The following is a 26543-nucleotide window of genomic DNA, read 5'->3' as shown; positions in this document are numbered from 1 at the left end:
TCAGATTGGCCAATATGAACAGAAAGGATAATGATCATTGTTGGAAGGGCTGTGGGAAATCTAGTACACTATTATACTGTTGGTAGAGCTGTGAACTCAACCATCCTTTCTGGAGACCTATTTGGAACTCCGCCCAAAGGGCAACAAAAATGAGCATACCCTTTGAGCTAGCAATACCACTACTGGGTCTATACCCTGAAGAGATGATGAAAAAGGGTAAAAACAACACTTGTACAAAAATATTTATAGCAGCCCTGTTTGTGGTGGCAAAGAATTGCAAATCAAGTAAATGTCTTTCAGTTGGGGAATGGCTTAGCAAACTGTGGTATATGTATGTCATGGAACACTATTGTTCTATTAGAAACCAGGAGGGATGGGATTTCAGGGAAGCTTGGAGGGATTTGCATGAACTGATGCTGAGTGAGATGAGCAGAACCAGAAAAACACTGTACACCCTAACAGCAACATGGGAGTGATGTTCGATCTTGAAGGACTTGCTCATTCCATCAGTGTAACAATCGGGAACAATTTGGGGCTGCCTGCAAAGGAGAGTGCCATCTGTGTCCAGATAAAGAGCTGTGGAGTTTAAACAAAGTTCAAGGACTATTCCCTTTAATTTAGGAAAAAAAAACAGATATCTTATTGTCTGATTTTGTTATCTCTTAGACTTTTTGTCTCTTCCTTAAGGATATGATTTCTCTCTCATCACACTCAATTTGAATCAATGTACAAGATGGGAACAAAGTAAAGACTTGACAGATTGCTTTCCGTGGGGTTGGGGGGGGGGGAGTAAGTTGGGGGAAATTGTAAAACTCAAATAATATCTTTAATATAAAAATTTTCATTGCTATAGAAGGAAAAATGTACATGGATACAAGCTTAATACTTAAACTAACATTCAAGATTAATGAAAATCAAACTGTCATTTAAAATAAAGTCATATAGTTTTATACAAATTCTTGACATAATATGAATTGTCATCTTTTAAAGCATTTTTTAAAATGAAAAATACCATGAAGTAAATAGAATTAACATCCACTAAAACATTCATACAAAACTTCTGAAACCAGCTAATATTGTCTATCTACTTAATGTTTAGAATATGCTTGAATTGCTGGAAGAAATGCCAAATGGAGTTCCACCTGAAAAAGTAAAAAGCTATATCTACCAGCTAATCAAGGCAATTCACTGGTGCCATAAGAACGATATTGTTCATCGAGGTGAGTGTGTAATTTTCTTAATTTAATATATCTCTGTAAATAGTTGAAGACAAAAATTCCAAAAATATGATAAGAATGTAATGTTTGAATTTCTTTTGTCTTAAAAGCATGTATTTGTGGTGCATAAGCATTTTCATCGTGGCTAAATTCATGTTTGTACAGAAAATGATTAGAGGTGTGACATAGAAGCTTTGCTGCCTGAAAGGGGCAGGGAGGATGCCACATACAAAGATTTTTAAAGCTAGCCCTGGATAAGGGAGTAAAGAGGAGATTCCAAGGAGAATAGCACAAGGGTCAGGTACAGCTCATATTCAGATTCTGAAGGTCCTTTTTGTTAATGATCTGTCCAGTTTTCAGAACTGGCTTAGATCTAACAATATACTGGTAATGAAAGTAAATCGAGACAAACAATTTTGTGTGGTGAATGTAGGAATTATTTTTACTTGACTGTGCATATATGTTTCAAGATCTTTTAAATTTTTTTCCTAAGGGGGAAAGGGGAGGTTGAATAAAATGTTTGGTAACTGAAAAAAATTGAATTGAATTATACTATAGAAACATAGAAAAGATTATTTTTGAATTGGTTGTTACTCTTGGTGCTGAATGTTTTCCTGTATTATTTCATACTAAAGGATAAGAGAAAAACACAAAAAATAACTGACATTTATATCATGAAGTTTTTCAGAGCATTCAAATGTCTTTTGGGTCATACAGTGAACCTGTGAGATACGTATTATTGTATTTTTTCAGATGAACAAATTGAGGCCCAGAAAAATTATTATATCTTCTCTAATAGCATTCCTCTTTCTGAACTGACATCCTCTAACTTGATATCTCTTTCTCCTACTCTCAACCTTGCATTTAAGTTTCAGAATCTGACATTGGATAATTACACTGAGGCCATTTAAAATAAAAGATGGATCAGTTTGCTCATAGACCATTAGTGTCAAAGAAAAGAGCAGTGACCCTTCACACATGGTATTTTTCTTGTCCTTTACTATCGTAAGGCATGCTTTCAAAGAATGAAAGGAAATTACTTGTTCTGTTGTTCTTTCTTTCAATCTCCTTCTATTCTCTGACTTGCTCCCCAGCAGTAGAACTTGATGTTGTTTGAAGCAACAGTAAATCAAGATTGCTATTTAGTCAAGCATACAAAATTTTTTTAAATTTCCTCTCATTCTTAAAATCTTGAAAGTACTTTTTATTTGAACTCTTCCAATATAGTAGGATTTTATTATGATCAAATTCAGTCAAGTCAGAAAGCATTTATTAAGGGCCTCCTTTGTGGAAGGCCCTATTCTAAGCACTGGATCAAATGAGATAATATGTTTAAAGTACTTTGAAAACCTTAAAGCACTATATAAATGATAGCTATTAATATTTATTAGGAATTAAAAAGTAAAACCAAGGAAATAATTAAAAATATAGAGGACATAAAGAATATTATCCATGGTCATTGTGAAATACCTTCTTCTGTCTTCTTGTTCATATTTCTTCTGTGAAAAATTGACATGATCATCTGAACTTTTAGTGACTATTGTAATGATTAATTGCTAATAGCATCATGTTCTTTTGCATTGGTCTTGAGAATACTGACAAATCCCCTGATTTAATCTCATTATTCAGAATGTGGAAGATATGGAAGCTGATAGGTCAGTTAACATGGCATATGTGAATGGAAACCAGCAGTCGCAATCCTTAGGACATTGTATTGCATGAACGTTTTCACAATTCTAGAATGTGCTTTAACTAAGATGTTGTATATTATTTTAATTATGTAGTTTGTAGTTTTATTAAAAAACATTAAAAGCAGTATGCCTCTCAAAGGGGAATATTTAAACAATTTTAATGGCCTCTTTCTCTATCCTCCTATTTTGTATTCTTTAACATTTACTTTAAAATTCAAAGATGCTTTCTTCATTCATTTAGTATGACTTAAAGCATTGTATTGTATAATCAAGAATCATGCCTACTTGTTAAATACATAAATTATAGCTTCAACAACTATTACAAACTTACTTGTTCATTTCTATTTAATGAAAGTTTTGCTATAGCTTTTCCCTGGGTTTTTTTACACTTCATTGAGTTTTTTTTCTTTCTTCTATCTTTAGAAATAGGTAGTAATTTAAAGAAACATGTACATTAATTTTTAAAAATTTATTTTTCTCTAAGCACTTGATGTTTTCCATTAGATTTTTACCATGTTTTTGCTTTAGGATTTATTTAATATTTAAGATTAAAAGGAAGGAGGAGCAGGGTAGTATCCAGCAAAAGTATTCTGAACTTGTAGATTCCATATTTCTTAAACAATAATTAAGTGAAAGTTTAGCATGTTTTGTATGAAACTTGTTCCTGTATTTATCTTTTTAATTCAGTATTTAAAATGAATAAACATTTATGTGATTAAAAATGAAAGTAGTTTACATTTTTAAAACAATTTGATATTCCAGATATAAAACCAGAAAATCTCTTAATCAGCCATAGTGACATCCTGAAGCTATGTGATTTTGGTAAGTTGAAAAGAAATTGGGTCATGTTCTTTATGGGAATAGAGATTGCAAGTTGGTTGTTTTTTAAGATACACTAAAGTGCCATTTATAGATTGTTGTGAAACTTAATGTATGTGTTCTGTTGAGAAATGTAAGAATAATCCTACCTCTGTGTTGTGCAGGACAATTCTCATTGTTTTGTAGCATCATAGTGTTCAGTATTTTTTATGATTATTTCTCAGAAGACAAGTAAATTAATACCCAACACCTCAAAATGCTAATAATATATTTTCCCTAGGAACATAATGACAGATTTTGGAATACTGGTAACAGTTGTGATGGGGCTAATTTTTGGGAAAGTCATTTATATGTAGTTGTATAAATACATACACACACATATAAAATTGTATGCATAACTTTTTATATGCATGTAAGCCTAAGATTTTTTAAAGTCAAGTTTTATTTATTGCTTTATCATATTTTCTAATAATTAGTTATATTTTAGATTGAATGATAAAAATAATCCACATGTGACTGGACAGTGTCATACCCAGTAGGGTTTTAAATTTAAGTTGTACAGCTGTGCAAGGGAAGAGTACCTTTGAGTAGTGTTCAGCTATTAAATGATCCTGCTAAGTAGAACGTGACACTAAGTACTTTAAAAATATAGATTAAAATTATTCAGTGAAGGTTATCCAGAACTATAAACTGGGTTACATGAAGGAAGAACTTTGTTTTTGCTGTAGGTAATTTGACAAGCCCATGTACTGATATTTTCATATCTGTAATAATCACAAAAAAAGTTTGTTTTCAATACTTAAATAAATGTAAGTAATTGAAATTTAGATAGAGAAGTGTTTAAGTAATGTATCTAATACTTTTGAAATGAGAATATTAAAAGTATTATCCATCTTGTGTGTAGGATCCTTGCTTTCACTTGTCACAACTAAAAGGAAATGTATCATTTTAATTTAATAATTTTTTGCAAGGCTTTAAGTATCCAGAAATTTTTCTGCTCTGAGAAATTGTCTTTATCTTGCTGTTGCTTAGTTTAATGAGTACATTTAGAAAGAATAGTTTCATTTTAATACCTTTTCAAATCAGTCAACTTTTTGGAGAACCTGTTAGTCTCAGCATCATACTCATAGTAATAATAATCATAATTCACAATTGTTTGGCATTTTAAAGGGGACAAAGACTCCTCACAGCTACTCTGTGACCATAAGTAATGTGTGATATAATTATCACTATTTTATAAATGAGTAAACTAGTTCAGAAAAATTAAGAGACAGAGTTATAGAAAGTTATTGTTTGAGCTGAATCCCAAACACAGGTCTCCTAACTCCTCCAAGTTCAGTGTTCCTTGCATTATACTGCATTTTTAGACAAGGCTTTGTAGTGGAGGTAAAAGAAATAAAGGACTAACAAATATGAGACAAAAGTCTTGATTTTCCCAGCATATACTTAGAATTTTAATTTTCAGAATTTATATTCTTATTGTCTTCTAATCCATAGGTGAGATTATTGCTAATTGAATCCTACTGAGGCTTTGTATGAGTGTGTGTTTGTGTGTGTGTGTGTTATTTATTGTGTATAGAAATTTGTGTGGGTTAATAATTTACTTGAGCTCCAAGGTTACTGAAATTTCAAAAGAGAATTCTAAATATAAAACAAATGCTTATAGACTCTCTAATAATAGGAATAAGTATTCTGTAGTACTTTCTAAATAAAAGACCATTTTAAAAGTAAAGCATTTCTTAAATCACTTGTAGAAATTTATCTTATGCCACACTGTATATCCGGTGTGCACATAATAAACACTTATTGACCTACAATTAGTTTGTCTTCCTGTAGTGCCAAATCTCCTTTTTTATGTTGTCACCCAAATGATTTTATTCAGAATTAGGAATAAATCATTAGAATGTGATTTTTGTTATTGTTGATATTATCATTGGTAATAGACTTTAAAATGAAGTTTTATTAACTGAAAAAAATTTAAGAATCTTTCCACTTTTGAATTTTTTCCTTAAATCTTTTTTTATATACACTAATTTTTATGTGTTCAGTTTTCTATAATCTCTTACAAACAGAATCTTCATTGATTTGTAAGCTTGCAGCAATTAGGTAATAAAGTGGACAGAAAGATGAAGTAGGATTCAGTGCTGAATTTAAGTCCTGCCTCTGACCCTTATTAGGTTTGTGACTTTGGGCAAGTCATTTAAACTTTCTTAGTCCTATTTTCCTTCTCTGTAAAATGGGAATGATAATATTAGCACCTGCTTCTCAGGGTTGTTTTGAGGATCAAATAAGATATAATTTTGAAAATCTTAAATGTAATGGAAACAGTGCTTTATGGACAGAAACTGATGATTGTTTAAATAATTATTTTAATTCAGTGAGTTTAAATAGCAAATAGTTAAGTTTAAGCACCTTGGTTTCCACAGATAACTGAGAGTCAAAGCTACTAAAACAAAGAAAACATTTTTAGCATTTGGATTTTCCCACAAATTGAAATGTAATTTTTCTGCTGCTTCTACTGCAAACTTAGCCAGAATATTTAATTAATTGACTTCATGTAGATAAGACATTAAAACTGGCACCACTTCCAGTTTTTTGATGCTTCATATTATAAACTAATTTTGTAGAGCTTATTTACCACACTTACTTGAAGACTTTTTAGCTTTCTTCTCCTGTGGTAATTAATTAGATATAATTATAACTTGCGCAATGGTATCAATGGTGAATTTCTTCCCCTGGAGTTCCATACACCAGTGAAAGCATAAGTAGTTTAAAACAACAACAGTAACAGTTTAGTCAAGTGCTAGTAAATGACTATTTGAGGAACAAAATGATTTCATAAAAATCTTGATTTTTTTTTGAGTTCTAAGTGAATTCTGATGTTTGTCAGGTAAGCTAAAATAATCTAATACTGTTGTGTACTGTTTGCAGTTGTTGATGTAAAAACAGATTAACTGAAACTTTAGATAAGTATGAATCAAAAAAAAATCTGATAGTCTTTAAGATTTCTGTCTCATAAAGGTTCCCCACCTTTGTTCATACATTTAAGTCTAAACTTTCTATGTAGATGAGCATCTTTTTTTGAATCCCTGTGGATAGAAAACATAATTTTTTCTTCATTGTCTTGTCTTTTTTTGGGGTGGTGATGGTGGGTTTCCAAGACAATGGGGTTAATTGAATTGTCCAAGGTCACAAAACTAGATAATTATTAAGTGTCTGAGGTAGGATTTGAACTTGGGTCTTCCTGACTCCATGGTCTGTGCTCTGTCCACTGTGCCTAACAAATCTTTTTTTTCTTTCTATTGTTGATAAATCCTTGCTTTATTAATATTGACATGCTCATTAGGACATTCTTCCTGATTGATTTAGATACACTACTAGATTTTGACTTAATTTCCATTGATTTTCATTATTTTTAGGTAGAATTTACATACATTTTTATCATCATTATCATTAGCTTTGCTTACCTATGAGAAAGCAATTATTTCTCCAATTATTTAAATCCAACTTTATTGTATAAAAAGCGTTTATAATAATGTTCATGTAGCTCCTGTCTTGACAGGTATACATCCAGCTAGTTCATTTTGTCTATGGTTATTTTTAAAAAAGTGTATTTCTTACTATCTATCTCTTCTTGCAGGATTTTTGAAATTTCTTTTGTTTTTTCACTTTAGTAGTATTTTTTGTAAGTACATGTAAAGTTAGTATTCAACATTAATTTTTGTAAGATTTTGAAAACCAGATTTTTTTTCCCTCCGTCCCTTTCTTTTCTCCTCCCAAAACAAGCAATTTGATATAGGTTATACATGTACAATCATGTTAAACAATTTCTGTATTAATCATATTGTGAAAGAAGAATTAGAACAAAAGGGAAAACTACCAGAAAGAAAAAGCAAAAAATATTATTTTTAAAGTGAAAGTTATATGCCTCAATCTGTATTTAGACTCCATAGATCTTTCTGTGGATGTGGATGACATTTTCCATCATAAGTCTTTTGAAATTATCTTGGATCACTGTATTGCTGAGAAGAGCTAAGTCTGTCATAGTTGATCATCATATAATGTTTCTGTTGCTGAGTACAATGTTCTCATGATTCTGTTCACTTCACTCTTGTGTCAGTTCATTTAAGTCTTTCCAGGCTTTTTTGAAATCCACTATAGCATTCCATTACATTCATATGCCAAAACTTGTTCAGTGATTCCCCAATCAGTGAGCATTTCCACAATTTCCAATTCTTTGCCATGTTGATTTTCATTTAATGTTGCTTCATGTTGGTAGCAGAATAGCAACTTTCAAAAGTATATTAGCATTGAATTTTTATTTTTCATTGCAATCTTTATTTGGAAATATATACACACATACAAATGTGGTTGTATGAGTGTGGTGTATGTATTTATGTTTGACTTGCTCAGGCTCCTTTTACTCTTTAAATCCTTTCTTGTTGGTTAAAACTGGCTAATGGTAGCATAGCTTAGAATGATCACCTGAATTTTCAAATCATCATTTTTTCAGCACTAAGGGTTTTTGATGCTTCATAAACCTTTGAAATCATTATTTGGTCTGTAGTACAGGTAAGATCTTGTTTTTCCTCTATTATCCTCACATGTTCTTGAAATGGAAGTTTACTCTATGGTCCTTTTACTTATTGGCATAAAACAGATGATACATTGGTGGTAATTATTTATAAACAATAGGATATTGGGTTGGAAAAAGACAGTGAATATGTAAATGTTTTTTGAGTTCCAAAACTATAACCTCTTAAGAGGCATTTTTGTCATATTATAATTACATTTTGAAAGCACCTAAGATTATCCTAATTAAATTTTACATGACTTAAAATGTCATTGGTATTTTATGTGTCTGTCAAATATAAAATTTTTGAAAAAGAGTACTACCTACTTTAACAGGTAAATAGCATAACGTAGCTGTGACCAGAATTACTTGCACCATATCAGTGATGAGGAAGAGGCTGGGTTCCAATTCCTGAGTTTTAGGATTATTTTACATTCTACTTTTAGAATTTGTGAATTTTTTTTTATTTTTGAACTTGAACCTTAGATTATGAGCTCCTGTTTAAGAACCAATTTTCACAAAGACTTACTCAGTCTGCCTGATGATATAATTGCTATACACCCTATGTCTTATCCTCTCAGCACTAGGGCTGATGACCTTGAAACTTCACCAGTAGTACATTAAAATACCTACTTCCTTATGCAACAACATGTGTCATTTTCCCTTCTTTCATCTTAGTCAATCTCATGATTGTGAAATAGTACCTCAAAAATATTTTAATTTACATTTCTCTAATTATTAGTGATTTATAGAACATTTAATATTACTTGTTAAAAATTTGGCTCAGTTCCTTATGTGTTTGAGAAATGAGACCTTTATTAGAAAACTGGCTGCTTATTCCAATGATTTCCATGGTCCCACCACAAGTTATAGATATTCTAGTTCATTATATAAGTACAATCTGTATAAATATAATAAATAAATAAATAATAAGTACAAGATGTCTAAATATAAGATTGTTCACATGGAGAACATAGCAAATGAAGGGAATCAAGAAAGGCTTGCATATTAGATTGTACTTGAAGTGAAGGAATCTGGGTTGGCTGAGGTGAAGAGGTAGTCCCTTGTAGGAAACAAGGGACAGCCCTGCAAAGGTACAGAGATAGAAGATGAAGTACTTTGGGTGAAGGACAGAATCAGTTTTTGACTGCATCATAAAATATGTAATAAGGTTAGAAATATATATTTGAGGCAGATTGTTATGAACTTCAATGCCAAACATTACCTGTTTTTCCATTATAATCTTAAGCCCTTTTTTTTGGTTAAGAATTCTCTCTATAATTGCATCAATCACAAAAAATAAAATAGATAATTTCAGTTACATGAAACTGAGAAGCTTTTGTGTGAATTTTGTATCAGTACAACAGGGAAAGGAAGCTATTAGGGGAAAATCTTTTTGTCACATTTCTAAGATTCTGGTATCTAATGATATATATATATATATATATATATATATATATATATATATATATATATATATATGTATATATTATATACAATTAACAAGCATTAAAAATCAAGAATTATTCCCAGAGGTTATAAGCAATCAAAGAATTCTCATAGAAGAATTATTCATTGTTAACAAGTGAGGTAGGAGCAGTATTCCACAGCCCAATTAGACACTGGCTAGGATAGTTTTTTCTTAAAAGGTATTGAATTCTTCCTTGGAACAACATGGGCAACACAAAAGGTATTGAATTCTTCCTTGAGGCAACATGGGCAACACAGTCAAGGTAAGCCCTACCGAAACAATGTTGTATTTTTGTTAAACCTTCTTTAGATTAGAGTTAGACAGACTATGAGTCCCTCATTTTGTTATTCTTCAAATCAAACTATTGGATTAGTTTGAGGTCCCACCTACTGCAACCATCTTATGAAAGATTGCTCCATATTACTACTAATAAGAGAAATATAAATTCAACAGATTCACAAAAGATTCCAAAAAATGGAAATAGTATTTAATTTTTTCAATTACATCCAAAGGTAGTTTACAATATTCATCCATTTGCAAGTTTATAAGTTCCACAATTTTTTTTACCACTCTCTCTGTGAAAATTGTATATGTTTAGTCATGTTTTACGTATTTCCATCTTAACCATGTTGTGAAAGAGGAATTAGAACTAAAGGGGGGGAAAAATCACAAGAAAGAAAGGAAAAACATAAAAGAAGTTTTAAAAAGTGAACACAATTTGCTTTGCTCTGCATTCAGACTTCATAGGTGTTTTCCTGAATGTGAATGGCATTTTCCATAACAAGTCTCAAAGGACTGTCCTTAATCATTTAAGTGCTGAGAGTTAGTTGTACCTATCATAGTTGATCATCTCACAGTATTGTTAACATGTAACATGTTTTGTTTACTTCACTCAGCATCATTTCATGCAAGTCTTTCTACAATTTTCTTTTTTTAAAAAATTTTTTTATTTATTTAAATCAATGGGGTTAAGTGACTTGCCAAGGTCACACAGACAATTATTAAGTGTCTGAGGTCAAATATGAACTCAGGTCCTCTTGATTATAGCGCCAGTGCTCTATCAGTGGTGCAGTGGCACCACCTACCTGCCCCCTTTTCCATGCTTTTCTAAAAGTCTGTCAAATCATGATTTCTTACAGAACAGTAACATTAATATACTGCAAGTTATTCAGCCATTCCCAAATTGATGGCCATCCTCTCAACTTCCAATATTTTGCCACCACAAAATATTTCTATACACACAGGTCCTTTTCTCTTTTCTTATGATCTCTTTATAAATTGTAAAATGGATGATTTTGACTTCATTAAATTTAAAAGTTTTTGCACAATAAAATTGATGCAGCCAAGATTAAAAGAAATGCAGAAAGTTTGGAAACAATTTTCACAGCTAGTATTTCTGATAAAGCACTCATTTCTAAATTATATAGAGAACTGAATAAAATTCATATGATTGTAAGTCTTTCTCCAATTGATAAATGATTAAAGGATATGAACAATTTTCAGATGAAGAAATTAAAGTTATTTATAGTCATATGAAAAAATGCTTCAAATCATTGATTAGAGAAATAACAAATTAAACAACTCAAGCTATCACCTCACACCCATCATATTGACTAAGATGGCAAAAAAGGAAAATGATCAATTTGGTGAGGATGTAGGAAAATTGATACACTAATACATTGTTGATGGAGAGAAATTTTGGAGAGAAATTCAGAACTACTCTCAAAGGGCAATAAAACTGTGCATGCCGTTTGATCCAACAATATCACTACTAGGTCTTTATCCCAAAGAGATCATAGAAAAATGGGAAAAGTCCCACAAGTACGGAATTAATGTTTAGATGTGCTGCATCAACAGACACTGCTCATATAAGCTCACATTTATATGCCTTTTGTTTCTATTCTAGAAAAATAAAAGAATTTGGAATTATTCAAAAAATTGTGACAAAAATGACTATAACTCTTTATCTAAAAATCCCATTATTTGATATCTGTATGTGTTTATGATGAGAACAAAAACAGAAGAAAGGTCCTATGAATCCCATATTATTTTTAGTGAAATAATAGTAACTAGAGACTAAGTATATCTCCATCAATTAGGGAATTACTAAACAAATTGTGGTAATGTAAATATAATCTAGTATAATTCCTGGAAGAATTGCTGAATATGAAAAAATTAGATAAAATTTGAATACTTAGAGAATTCATACAAAGTGAAATAAGTTGTATCAAGAAATTCAATGACTACAATAACATAAATGGGCAGAACAAGGACATCAGTAAAAAATGAAACTGAAACATTACATAATTATGATGAACAATAAACTTGTCCCTGGAGAATCATTGCAAAAATGAACTTTCCCCTCTTTGCAGAAGTGAGACCTTGTTACTGTGGAATATTGAATATACTTTCAGAATCAGTTAATGTTTGGGTGAATTTTGCAGAATTGCTTTTTTTTTTCCTTTTAAATTTTTTGTAACCAGGGATATCATGTTGTGGGTCAGAGAAGAAAGGGCTATATTTGGAAATAAAAGTGAAATTAAAACAAAAACTATTAATTTTTTTAAAATTAAAAATGTATCTTTCCCCAGCCTTGGTTATAAAGGTACCTGACTTTTTTCCTCTTCTAATTTTTTAAAGTGATATATATTCATTTTGAGTTTAGCTTGTATATGTTTAAAAATTGTTTTTTAAAAGAATTAATTTTTTTGTCCAGCTGCTTTTTATTTTTCCTAGCATTTATTTTAAAAGTCTTTCTACACAGTAATTTATGTTTATGGCTTTGACAACACTGCTTTCAATTGCTTCTGTTTCTCCTTAGTTTTAAGATTTGCTCTTCAGGAATAAAATATTCAAGCAAAACATGTTAGATAATACATTAATATTTATATATCAGTTTAAAATGGGCACAACATTTTCCTCATAATAATCCTGTGAGGTAGGTAGTTGAAGCATTATCCTTATTTTTGCAGATGTAAGGTTCTGAGTAAGGTTCTGAGGATTCAGGTATCTTCTGTTTGCACGTATACCAGTGAATCACCGAGACAGAATTTTAACCAGTCTTGGTTCTGTGTTCAGCATAACTGCTTTTCATATTAATCAATATGATTATAGATAGTCATATAAAAATTAAAGAATTACACTTTCTCAATTACCTTTTTTACATTTAGGTTTTGCTCGGAATCTATCAGAAGGCAATAATGCTAATTATACAGAGTATGTGGCCACCAGGTGGTACCGTTCCCCTGAACTATTACTTGGGTAAGTAATAATTTCCAAATTATAAAAAAATAAGGCCTATATCTTTATCGATCATATATTATGAATCATTAAGGAAACTAAGCATTGTTTTAATTGATTAGGAATAAGATTTTGTTTGTTTCTGAGTTAATATTTGTGTGTTTATGAATGGTTGCCCAGATATTTGATAAATAATGGATTAAAATTCTGACTTTTCATTTACTCTAAAAAGGCATGAAAAGTACAAAAAGTACAAAAGTCACATTTCATAATGTAAGGGGTTCATTCATCCAGAAAGTCTTCATTTCAAATATTTTGTCTTTTTGTCCTCTAAATGATCAAAATATGCTAGAAATTACAATATTTGGGCAAATAATAGCTGAGTAAAGCAAGTCAGTAAACAATGGATAAAAATATACATGGCAAAACATTAAAAAATGCAAAAAAAGCTGCAAAACATAGAGATTTCTATACTACAGTAATAAAAACAGTGATAATTTATAAAATATATCCTAGTTCATATTTATTTATCTTTCTTCATATGTGAAATGCATGCGTGCATTCCTGAACATTGACAGAAATGTTTGTAAGACCTCCGCTGCTGTGCCACGAGTACTCTAATAAAAACCCAAGCCGTTGGTCAGAGGGGCAGAGATGTTTGATATATGTTCACTGTACCTATTAGTGTAACCCTTTAGGCAGCCAAGACTGTCCACAGTATGCTGGGATTTCAGTGCTTTTTCAGTACTCCTCAAGTCTTGAACTAAAGAACTTCTGGTTTTAGATACAATCTCTTTTGATTTATCCCAAAGAGAATCTGGATTTGCTGAAACTCATAACAACATTATTTGCTACTAAGAAGAATTCATCATATTATCAATTGATAGATGACTGATTTATTTCTTAGAGAAAGTGAAATTGACTAACTTTTACTATTTCAGAAGGTTCTAGGACTCAGAGGTCTAGGATTTCTTATGATGAATTCTTCTTGTTAGCACATGAGACAATGTAGAATTTATTTGCCACAGATAGATTCTTTTGTTCCTATACTGTTCATATAGGATAATAGCAAGTAAGGATGTTAGGGGAGAAAGATGGCATTTCTTTAAATCAGTTGAGAACATCACATTTTTAGTTAAATAGGATTTTTGTTTATTAAAGAGACTTTATAAAACTCGGTAGAAATTATACACATAGTAAGCATATATAGGTTGTTCACTGGTAGAGGATTTTGGAAACTTTACACATCATATTCCAAAATGTCTGATGGTATAAAAACTACTTAATTTAGTCTGCCTCTAATTATTCCTGCCTGTGTGACAGACAACTTTCCCCTTATTAGAGCTATTATGTTTTCCTCATATATAGTCACCTCATAATTCAGAGGTAAAAGAGATTATACTTCTTTCCCTTCTCCCCCTCATAAGGGCAGCTAGGTGGTGCAGTGATGCTAGAGCCAGGAGGATGGGAGTTTGAATCCATCCTCAGACTCTTGCCACTTACTAGCTGTGTGACCTTGGGCAAGTCACTTAACCCTGATTGCCTCACATCCAAGACCATCTTCAATCATCTTGATTCATATCTGGTCAGTGGACTCAGATGATTGCAGGAGAAGGTGAGGCTGGTGACTTAGCACAGCACCCCCTCACTTAAATCCAATTCACATACTAGTCATGGCATCATCTCCCTGTTGTCATGGTCTTCTTCGAGAATGAAGAACAAACATTATCATCATCTCCTCTTTGTATCAAGAATTACATTAGCACCATTGAAGTACTATTAGTTTAACTTCTGAGAGCATTTCCCTGGTCAGTGTTTAACATGTTTATATTTGTGTAATATGTTGAAGTTGTATTAATATTCTGTTATTGTGATATCCTTCAGATATTCTTTCAATTTTTTTCAAATAACTCATTTAACTTTCCTTTCTTCAAGCTTAAATTACTTTGAAATTAAAGCAACTGTTATTTTTTTTTTAGAACTTTACATTTTTCATTGTTTTCTGGGAATAGTTCTGGGAATAGACTCAGGTGGTTTAAAACAAGTAGCAAACTTGTTGCTTCTAAACATTTGGATAGATTCTAAACTTGTAGCTATATTTTGCATGCCTGAAAAATTTCAAATTTATCTCAGTTATCTAATAAAAATGATAATGATCAGCATTTTGATATCTTAAGCCAACTAAAACACAAGGAAAAAGGTTTTCAAAAAAATGTATGTCTCAGAATTCATATACCTGAAAGAGAGGGCTTGGAGCTAATCTCTAGCTAGAGATGGAGCTGGAATCATATTTATAACAGCAAAATAAAAGTTGTGTGGGGACAGTGCAAAGAATTTAAATGTTAACTTACAACTGACATGTTGTCAGGAGAGCAGACTCAGAGCAAGACTATGGTCTGGGATCACTTAATATATAGGGCCACATAATATAGGACCAAATTTCTCAGTCTCAAAGAAAATAATAAATTATTATTAAATTAAATTACATTGATATTAATAAATAGCAACATTGATAGCTGTACTTCACCATAAATATCATTTTTATAGAATTTTTTAAAATTTTATGTATTTAAGGCAATGATGTTAAGTGGCTTGCCCAAGGTCACACAGCTAGGTGATTGTTAAGTGTCTGAGGTCGAATTTGAACTCGGGTCCTTCTGACTTCAGGACTGGTGCTCTATCCACTGTGCCACCTAGCTGCCTCACATCATGAATATCACTTAAATTACATTTCATTTTAAAGTCAGGAAAAATGTGAATATTTCCCCATAGAATATTGAAAAGGAAAACATGTTTAGTGTTTGCATGGAATAAACTTCTTTTATCTGAAAACAAATAGGACAGCTAATTCCTCAGCAATGTTATATGCATGAGATGTTAGCTGAAGCAAAATATCTTTTAATAGAGATAAGATTAAAAGGTTAACTCTTAATAGAGATAAGGTTAAATGCTTTTTAATCAGACTATAATAAGACTTTAAGATTTGAAACCATTAATATGAAAAGTTTTCCAGTTAGTAGAATGTAAGATCTTTAGGGACTGCAGTGGTTTCAATTTTGTCTTTTAAGTATCAGCACTCAGCACAATTAACTTGTACAGGATAACTATTTAATAAATGTTTATTAATTAAATTGAATCATTGAATACTTAATAATTGAATAAACAGATCACAGAATGTCTGTATTTTAAGTGGCCATGTACTTTAGAGTTCTTATACAATAGCTGCCAAAAATGAATTTCTGTAATTTTCCACTTCAGCCTCATCATATAACCATATTCGTGCTTGGCACTTTTCTTTTACCTTGAATGCTTAAAGATGCTTTAAACACTAATCTTTCATTTTTTAAAAACAAGTCAACTTGGAAATGTATATTATTTTTTAATTGGTGTGATAATTATTCCTTTTGCTTTTCAGAGCTCCTTATGGAAAATCTGTAGATATGTGGTCTGTGGGCTGTATTCTTGGGGAGCTTAGTGATGGGCAACCTTTATTTCCTGGAGAAAGTGAAATTGACCAACTTTTTACTATTCAGAAGGTGCTAGGACCACTTCCATCTGAGCAGATGAAGCTCTTCTACAGCAATCCTCGTTTCCATGGGCTTCGGGTAAGGGATTTTGCTGCAGGCAGAAACCCATATTCTAGAATAAAAATCATTGTTCAATAGAACTTTACATACTGTTCCATTTATTGAATATAAATTCCTTTTCCCCACTAAAATGTTGATAATTTCTTAGGTATTTTCTTTCTTAAATCTCATAATAACAGGAAAGAAAATAACTAGAATAAATTATCACGGACAGTTTTAAAATTTGAGAACATTTATAATGATATAAATTTCAGATTTCTGAACCTTTTTTTCAGGAAGTCTAAAGTATATTTGTTTTTCTAAATCTTGGCATAAACTCACATTATTTATATAATACTTTCTGGGGAGTATTAGATATGCAAGTAGTGTTGGTGAGGTGATACAGATCGTCACCTTTTCTATAACTTAAAGAGGATTGCTTAGGGCACTGAGAAGTTTAGGTACTTAGCCAAGATACCATAGTCTACAAGTGACTCTTAGATCTGCCCTCTGTCTGCCCTACCAATCTACTATTTAGGAATAGGGATAAGGGGACCAGACATTTAGGGTGGGGGGTGGGGGAAGAGCTGTCTTGGATTCATTTCTTACCTCTGAAAATATGTTTGTGACCTGGACAGATCACTTTACCTCTCAGGGCTTTAAGTAGCTCTCTAAGATTCTAAATTGCAGAGAAGATGCAAATTCCTAAATCACTGAAATCATATGACTAATACTAATATGTATCTATATAAATAGAGAACATACATTTAATATGTATGAATCTTTTAAAGCTTATCTATATCATGTGAATCCCTTGAAGGCAGAGAGTTTTATTTTTGTCTTTGTAAGCCTATCCTCTAACCTGTTACATAATAGGCATTTAGGTTAAATGTAATTTTGAAAACATACCTTGCATTAATCACTTTATAATTTAGATTATACTTATTAAAGGACTCATTATAATCATTAAAGGACTCATCACAAGAAGAAAAGTAATGTTTTTAAAAAGAAGTATATTATCTCAAGCTGTTGTTCTTCTGTTTAAAGGTTTTAATAAAATCACTGGAAGGAGAGTCTTAGGAAGTTTAGCCACTAATGAAGTTATATACATTGAATTTTTGTGACAGATGAACTGTTAGCCAGTTGCACTTTTCTCCCTCTTTCCTTCTCTGTCAAGGTTAGTTTGATCAGTAACTAATTTCTTCTGCTATAAGATGCGGCATGATAGTAGGCATGGAAAATAATCTGATTTCTCTTCCCCACAACCTACCTTCACTTCTGTTGAATTGTTTATATTCTCTATTTCTTCTTTTATGTCCTTCCTACCTTAATTAGTTCCTCTGCATATAATGCTTGACCTCTCCATTATCTCATTAGCTCTCTTGGGATTATCTCTATGTGGATATCTCCTAAAAGTATTTAGTCCTAGTCTTTTTCTTGACCACCAGTCCTTTTATCACCAGTAGCTTATTAAAGTTTCCCATAGGCATATGTTCAAAGATAACTATGAGACATGCAAAGCTAAGTATAGGACATACTCCTCAAAAAAAAAATCCATTCTCTAACTTCCCTGTTTCTATCAGGTAATGGAAAGGGGAAAAAGTAATGTCTGTCCTTCATTCTCAAAGAGGACCATGACATCAAGGAGGTGATACCATGAAAAGCAAATGAATTAGATCTGAGTGAGGGAGGTTCTGTGCTAAGGCACCAACCGCACTTTCTCCTCCAGAGCCACCTGGGTCCAGTGACCAGCTATGAATCAGAACAACTGGAGATGGCTCTGGATGTGAGGCAATCACAGTTAAGTGATTTGCCCAAAGTCACACAGCTAGTAAGTATCAAGTTTCTGAGGCTGGATTCACACACCTATCCTCCTGACTCCTAGGTCAGTGCTCTATTCACTATACCACCTAGCTACTGGGCAGGAAAAATATACAGCTGGTTAATAGTCCATCTGTCAATGAATACAAAACTCCAAGAATATTTAAATTTTCTTTTTTTGGTAGAGTTAAGTGACTTGCCTATGGTCACACAGGTAGTAAGTATCTGAAGCCCTTCTGACTCCAAGACCAGTGCTCTCTCCACTGCACCATTCATATTCTGAGTATTTAAACTTTCTAAGAATCTCCTTCCAGTGTTTTATTAAAAACTTTATGGGTCCTAAAACCACTCACTAGATTAAATCACCCCTTTTATCTCACCACTCTTACTTAAAGTCCTTGAAAAAGCTGTTTCCTGTACTACCTTTCACCCCTTTAAAATTTCTAAAATTTGGTTTTTTTATCTCACTACTCAATTGAAAAGGTTTTCTTCTAAGTCTAATGGGTTTTCCCCAGTCCTCAACATAAAAAGAAATAAATGAAAAAGCTCTGATTTAAGTCTAGCATCACGCCAGTTACTGTGTTGCAAATTATCATGAATTTTAACTGTCACTAGAAGATTTTACCCATTTCCCAAATATTACTTTGCAGTTAATACTATCTGATAGAAAGAGCAAACTGGACTGAATTATGAAGCTGTGTAGTAATTTTTTTTATGATCTTCATACAAAAGGACCCTCACTAAGTCATTCCAGATCATTGAATCTGCTTCAGTAGCCTTAATTGGATAATCCACATTACAGACCTTGAATTATAGATGAGGAAATCTTCCCCAGTTTTATCTGTTTAAAACCTACACATTCTTGAACACATCTTAAATTCCAGTTTCCTTATGAAGCCTCCTCTAAATAATACCATCTAACAACCTTTGTCCTGACTACTGAAAATTTTTTTTATATTTAATTTATTGCTTGATGTGTTCCTTATTCTTTTTCCTAATTGGCTCATGTATGTCTTGTATCTCCTACCAAACTCCAAGTAGGGAATGATGATGTATGTTTCTTTATACCTTCCTTAGGCTCTAGAACAGTATTAGACATAGAACTTATTTGAGATGGCAATAGAAGCTTGACCACCAAAATGCTTGTAGGCTTAGCTTTAATTCTGTCCACTCCCTTCGAAGTTCAAATAGGGGGACTGAATTTCTGTGACCTTGACTCTTGTCCAGAACTAGCACCCCTTTGCAATCGAACATTCACCTCAGCAGCTTGAATACTCACACCAGCAACTCGCATACTCACACTGCCCATTCTTCTCTTACTCCTGAATTGCTTAATCCATGACTACCTAGGAACACAGTAGCTCTAAATCCTTACCGTTTTCTCATCCCATTTGCTTTTACATTCCCCAGCCATGTCCCATTGCAATCTTGTCCACCCTTTTCACTCTGGAGTCTGGAAATAGTGAGCTTTCGTCTAGACGTTTTCACCCTCACCTTGTTCTCAGTGGAGCCAGGCTTTCCTAGAAGATGCTACTTCTCTGTCTATCCTGTGTCTTCATTCACACCTTCCAGCATAATGCTGCAGGGCAGGGTTCGAGAGGGATTGGGTCACACAAATTTTTCCTTTCTGTTGGTATTTCCAGACTGATCCTTTGCCTGACATTACTCCACAATTTCTAATTTGAATTTCATTTCTTTCTTAAAGAGTTCAAGGGGCAGCTAGGTGGTGCAGTGGAGAAAGCACTGGCCCTGGAGTCAGGAGTACCTGAGTTCAAATCCAGCCTCAGATGCTTAATAAATACCTAACTGTGTGACCTTGGGCAACCCACTTAACCCCATTGCCTTGCAAAACAAAAAAGAGTTCAGCTCCTAGTTCATTATCTTTCTCTCCTCCTAAAATCCTTCTGCTTTTATAGAAAGCGAAAAGAGTAAGCATTTATTTAAGATTTGCTATGTGCCAGATACTGTACCAAGCGCTCTGAGAGGTTGATGCTATTATTGTCCTCACTTTGCAGTTGAGAAAACTAAGACAACTAGAGGTTAAAACTTGCCCAGGGTCCTCTGCTAGTAAGTAACTGAGGTTGAATTTGAACTCAGGTTTTCCTGATCCTAGGCTCACCAGTCTATCACAGCTGCTTTCTCAAACTCCCTAATCTCCTACTTCCAGAGTTGCTTTGTTTATTCATCTTAGAAAACCTTGCCACTCCTTTATATTCATCTTTAGGTGACTGCTAACACTTGCATTTCTGGCATGTTGTGTGTATGTGTGTGTGTATGTGTGTGTGTGTGTGTCTTTTATCATTTTAAGAGTTTCAATGACAAATAATTCTATACATAGAACAACTTTTAAGCAGTCTTCATTTATTGTCTGTATTGTACTACTACAATGTCAACAAAACATACTATGATGACTTACATATTTTTGGAGAAACAAGAAAGAAATCTTTTCAAATTGGCAATAAGATTGAAAGGGTTAGGATATTGTAATATTTGAACTTTAGCTATTAAATTCTAGGTGTTAATATTCCCAATTCTCATAAATTAGGAGGGCTCTTGGAGGTCAGCTAGTCCAACTTCCTTATTTTGCAGAATGAGGAAAGTGAGAAGCTAAGTGAATTCGTTTAGTCACACAAGTAAAGTGAATATTGGAAGCAGGATTTGAACCCATATCCTCTGATTCCATGAGTTGAGCTCTTTTTTTACTGGATCTTTTGCTAAACTGATGGCTTTCATTTTGAAGCAGTTCTAACGGATTTTTTTCTTAACATAATGGATTTGATTTGTTGCATTCTCATTCTAATTTGTTTCCAGCATCTTGGCTTTTTTTTTGAAACTTTAATGCTTTATTACTTCAGTCTGTTGCCATGGAATTTGGTCTCCCATTCAGTTCCATTTAAGGAATTTTTAAGTTGAGTATCTTCAAGAAAATTATGACTTTTAAGTACTGATTTTTGGGTAGGGGATCTGTGATTTCATTTTTTTGGAAATTTTTGGTGAGGAAATTCTTCACCAGTGTAGATAAGCAACTAATTTGCAACTTAGTCTTTAGAATTAGTATTCTAATACATATTTAACCTAGTTGCCAAAATGATTTTCCTAATGCATAGGTTTGATTGTGTTACCCTCCATCAGTTTATATGGATTCAGGCTTCTCCTCTCCCCAGATGAAAAGGCATTGAATTACCCATGTTGATATTCTCAGCATTAGTATCAGCATTAAAGTATTGATAGTGTACCAGCTAAGCACCAATTAGTGTGAATGATAGATCTCATTAAGTGGTATCATTATTCAAATGCACATTTCCATTGAGTTAGAATGAATTATTATATTTTACATAATTATAACTTCAATTAGTATAAGTTTCTCAGGAAATTATTTCAGCTTAGTGTGTTTTACACCAATATGTTCTACTTATTTTATATGTTTGCTTCATTTACAATATTTCTTTCATATTTTCTTTGTAATCTTTCTTCTGAGATCCTTTTAAAGCAATTCTTACAGTGGAAAAGTTGTTCCTGCTGATCCCTGTAATTTCTATACATCTAAAAAGTAATATCCATGTAAAATAATTTAGTGATACGGTTATTTTATGATACTGTGTCATCTCCCTTCCACAGCACATTCCAACTTCACTCCTTGCACACTAATATAGCCATATGTTATGTTTGCAGTTCCCAGCCGTTAATCACCCCCAGTCTTTGGAAAGAAGATATCTAGGAATTTTGAGTGGTGTTTTGCTTGACTTAATGAAGGTAGGCCATTAAGCTGCTCTTCCTTTATGTACAATACCTTTTAATTTATAGTTTACTTGTCTCTCCATAGGAATATGTGCAAAACATGTTAATAAATAAGAAATTTGCCAAAGTGATTGTGGACAATGAATTACAAATAACATGAATAATCTTTTAGGTTACAATAGATTCTTGTGTTTTTAACATTTTGTGTATACATATATACATATATATATATATATATATATATATGTAAAATGCAGAGTGTTTGCATAAATATTTGTTGATTGATCACAGACCTTTAATAAATATTTATTTTATTTTTATTATATGACTGATTGGCGTAGTATTAATTGATCATAACCGGTATTTGAAGCCTAATTAATAAGCATATTAGAAAAATAAAAGGAACTTGTAATCTGAAAATTATCATCTCTTCATCATTCATGATTTTTAAATTTGTTAATTGCTTTTCCTAAAGTATCTACCAAACTTGTTTGATTAATTTTTTACAATATATCAATAAAATAAGTTAGAAAAACAAGAATAAATTGACTTCTATTTTTCCCATCTTTATTTTTAAACTTGGAACTAAAAAGTGATAAGTATATATCTACTTTGAGAAGCTCATTCTAAGTAGATGGTTTGATGTCATTTTGCTAATGTTAGCTATGTGTGTCCAAATTGATTATATAATAATGCATCTGGCTATGCTCATGATAATGTGATTCCATTATGTCATTGATTCAGTCAGAATGATCAGTTGCCAGTGTGAAAAGAACCAAACAATTCAGTTTGTGTGATAGGAAAATAGCCACTATAATGTCCTTTTTCTTATTGGTGGTGAAGTTTAAGCCAGTTGCCTATTTACTGACTTCCTTGTGATTTCTTATCAGTGACCTGATCTCATGAAGGAAAGCCAGAACATTTTATAACTATATACACAGTATTTTTTTCTGATGGCATTGTAATATCATATTTCAATGTAAAATGAGAACATTGAAATAGAACTGGCTTATAGAAATCTGACTTCCCCAAATTCATATAGATTCAGCTACCTTAAAATGCTATTTTTGGACAAAGAGTCTTTATATTTATTTTTAGCTGATATCTTTTAAAAATATAGTCATTGTAATGCTTATGCTGATGAAACCAGAATCATTCCGTGCACACCCACACAAAGTAGCATTTGTTCTCCAATTAGGAAAAGAAAAAAGAATTGTGCAGCATTCAGAGCTGCACAAGATTAATGCAAAATCACTTGCTTAGAATCAGTGCCTTAGGTTTATGGTCAAAAGCCATTTGACCAGAAAAATGAATATTTTCCTTTCTATTAAAATTAGAACTCCAAATCTTAGCCTGGCTCTTGCTAGAATGATATGAGACTTAGTAACAGAGAATCCAGAATTCTAGACAAATTAAGTTCTTGGTAACTACCATCTCAAAAGTGAAATTTTGGCCACTGAATATGTTTAAAATGATCCAAATTAAACCATATTCATTTAGCATTATTGTGTTCTAAAGATGACATAGATGCCAAGGGTTGGAAGGAACTTTAGATACCATCTCAGACATTATCCTCTATTCAGTTTATAAATGCAAATGAAGTCCAAAATGGTTAAAGAACTTGCCCACATTTTCACAGTCAACTTTCACAATAGTATCAATTGGAATCCAGTTTTGTTGGTACTTAGTCTTATACCTTTATTTATTTTTAACTCAGTTAAACTTTATTTCTTTATTGACATTATTGCTATTAATACCCTTTTGTTTTTACTTCACTTTTTTTCTTAATATGCCTTTATCCCCCCACAAGCAATTTTTATAATAAATACTAAAAAATGAAAGAGGGGAAAAATGTTCAGCAAAACCAATCAGTCTGTTAGTCAGCTCTGACAACATATGCAGTTTTCAATAGCTGTAGTTACCTATTTCTGCAAAGAACAGAGTAAATGGAATTGACTCAGTTTTTCTCAGGGGTCAGGATTTATTATTATTTAAACAACCTTCCTTTTCTTTTTTGTTCTTTTACATTGTGATATTCCTTATATATGTTGTTTTCCTGGTGGATTTACATTTCTAGTGCTTTTATTTAAACTTGTTTAATTTTTTTTTAAATAAAGACTGGTTTGATTTTTTTTAATGTTTTAATGTTGAAATGTTTTCTAATAATCAGGAGGGGAAAAGGTTTTAAATTGACTTGATGGAAACTTTTAAAAGTTTATTAAGTTAATTTTTGTTCACTTAAATTTATTTTTTCAAATCCTGAACATTTTTTCCTTTAAGAATTTACTGAAGTTGGATCCAGCAGACAGATTCTTGACAGAACAGTGCTTGAACCATCCTTCATTTCAAAACCAGAGACTCCTGGATCGTTGTGGAACTTCGCCTTCACGATCTACAAAGAGAAAACCATATCATGTTGAAAGCAACACATTATCTAATAGGTAAATATTTCTTTCTAAGGTAGAAGGAAGCAGATCTAACCTTATAAGCAGATAAAGTAGGTGTATGCACATGTGCAATGATTGATGGAACAAGGTTCTCACCAACCTTAAATAGGATCAGGCCATATTTGAAATCTTATTGTGAGCAGCACATTTCTTTAAGGCTTCTTGGTTGATCAGTCTGTGTCTTGTATGAAAGAGTAACGCATTAAGTCTTATCAATTAACACAGTTCTCAGTCATGACAACTCAAATATAGTGTAAGGTCTTGTAGGAAAGAGGCATAATATGTGACAGTACTGGGGCAGAGCTCCAGTGTGGACAGAAATGTGAATAATCTATTTAAGAAACTATATACGAGACTACTTTTGGGTTCTACAGTGCCATTGACACTGAAAGTGTGATTCTGTACTACATTTAATTTGTGGAAAACATGATTTAATTTTTCCTCATCCACAAATGTTAAAGAAGCAAAAAGCACTCATTCTCAAATAAACTCTTTCAGTAGAATATTTGTCTTTCTATAATAGAGATAAACTTGAATAGAGAGAATTTTATGACCAAGCGAGACATAGAGAATATTATAAATTGCAAAACGATGATTTTGACAATATTAAATTAAAAGTTTTTGCTAGCTGGCGCAGTGGATAAAGTACCGGCCCTGGAGTCAGGAGTACCTGGGTTCAAATCCAGTCTCAGACACTTAATAATTACCTAGCTGTGTGGCCTTGGGCAAGCCACTTAACCCCATTTGCCTTACAAAAACCTAAAAAAAAAAAGGTTTTGCACAAACAAAACTAATGGAGCCAAGATTAGAAGGATTCCTGAAAACTGGGAAACAGTTTTCATAACCATTGTTTCTGATAAAAGACTTATTTCTAAAATATATAGAGAACTGAGTCAAATTACAAGAATGGAAGTAATTGTCCATTTGATAAATGGTCAAAGGATATGAACAGGCAATTTTCAGATCAATAGAGGGGAACTTTTAAAAGCTTAAGACAATTCTTTACCTAATCTGTAATAGTATCCTATTAAATGGTTAATACTTATATTTTGTTAGTTTCTTCTATTAACAGAATATTGATAGCATTTTACAACTTTTCATAACTTTCACAGATTTCTGTTTTCATTGAATTTTTCTTGCCTTTTTCAGAATATTGTTAGCTGAAATTTCTTTGGTAACTTTAAATTTTAAAACATATCTTACTGATTTGATTCTAGGGAATTTTGATTCATTGAAACAAGGACTTGCAATACTATTTCTTGACTTTAAGAAATCTCATATCTGTTCAGGCCTGTGCATTTCTGTGATAATTTGTAGTTTGGGTCCTTTTACTTCTTTTCTACAGTATCATTTGTAAAGGTATATATTGGGGGTGGGATTTGGGACCTATTAGTCATAGTAAATATTTATCAAGTGCCAACTTTATATCAAACTATGCACGAAGCACTGGAAGTTACAAAAAGAGACAAAAGATAGTCTCTGCCCTCAAGGAGTTTATTTTCTAAATTATCTAATGGAGGAGAAAACATGCAAACAAATCTATACAAACATGCTTTTATATAAAAGAAATAATTTTAAGAGGGAGACATTAAGATGTATTAGAACAGGCTTCTTGTAGAGATGGGATTTTAGTTGAAACTTAAAAGAAGTTGGAAAAAATCAGTACTTGGAAAAGAGAAGGGAGAACATTTAGGTATGGGGAACAGCTTGAGAAAATTCCTGGAGCTAAGAGGTGTCTTGTTAAGAAGAACAGGCAAAGGATGCCAGTGTTGCTGGTTTAAAGAGAATTTGGTGGAGAGGAAGATATAAAAAGATTGGAAAGGAGGAGTGGACTTTGAATGCTAAACAGGGCATTCTGTAATCCTAGAAGTAATTGGGAACTATTGGAGTTTATTGAGTTAGAGGTATGTGTGATATGGTCAGATCTGTATTTTAAGAAAAATGTGGGTGACTGAATAGG

At 32.2% G+C, this 26543-nt stretch overlaps 1 protein-coding gene across 4 annotated transcripts in view; it reads left to right on the top strand.

The window, feature by feature from the left end:
* CDKL5 (cyclin dependent kinase like 5) overlaps window positions 1-26543 on the top strand; it is a 250898-nt gene that overhangs the window by 165866 nt on the left and 58489 nt on the right. For all 4 annotated transcript variants that reach the window (XM_074192329.1, XM_074192328.1, XM_074192327.1 and 1 more), the window contains 6 exons: window positions 1100-1220; window positions 3671-3730; window positions 12942-13032; window positions 16427-16616; window positions 22071-22151; window positions 24417-24577. In XM_074192329.1, the coding sequence (XP_074048430.1) occupies window positions 1100-1220; window positions 3671-3730; window positions 12942-13032; window positions 16427-16616; window positions 22071-22151; window positions 24417-24577 (704 nt within the window). The remainder of the gene's footprint in view (window positions 1-1099; window positions 1221-3670; window positions 3731-12941; window positions 13033-16426; window positions 16617-22070; window positions 22152-24416; window positions 24578-26543) is intronic.

The sequence above is a fragment of the Macrotis lagotis genome, chromosome 6 (genome assembly GCF_037893015.1).
Source record: "Macrotis lagotis isolate mMagLag1 chromosome 6, bilby.v1.9.chrom.fasta, whole genome shotgun sequence".
NCBI classification, from domain to species: Eukaryota; Metazoa; Chordata; class Mammalia; order Peramelemorphia; family Peramelidae; genus Macrotis; species Macrotis lagotis.
This window is presented reverse-complemented; position numbering and strand designations above follow the sequence as displayed.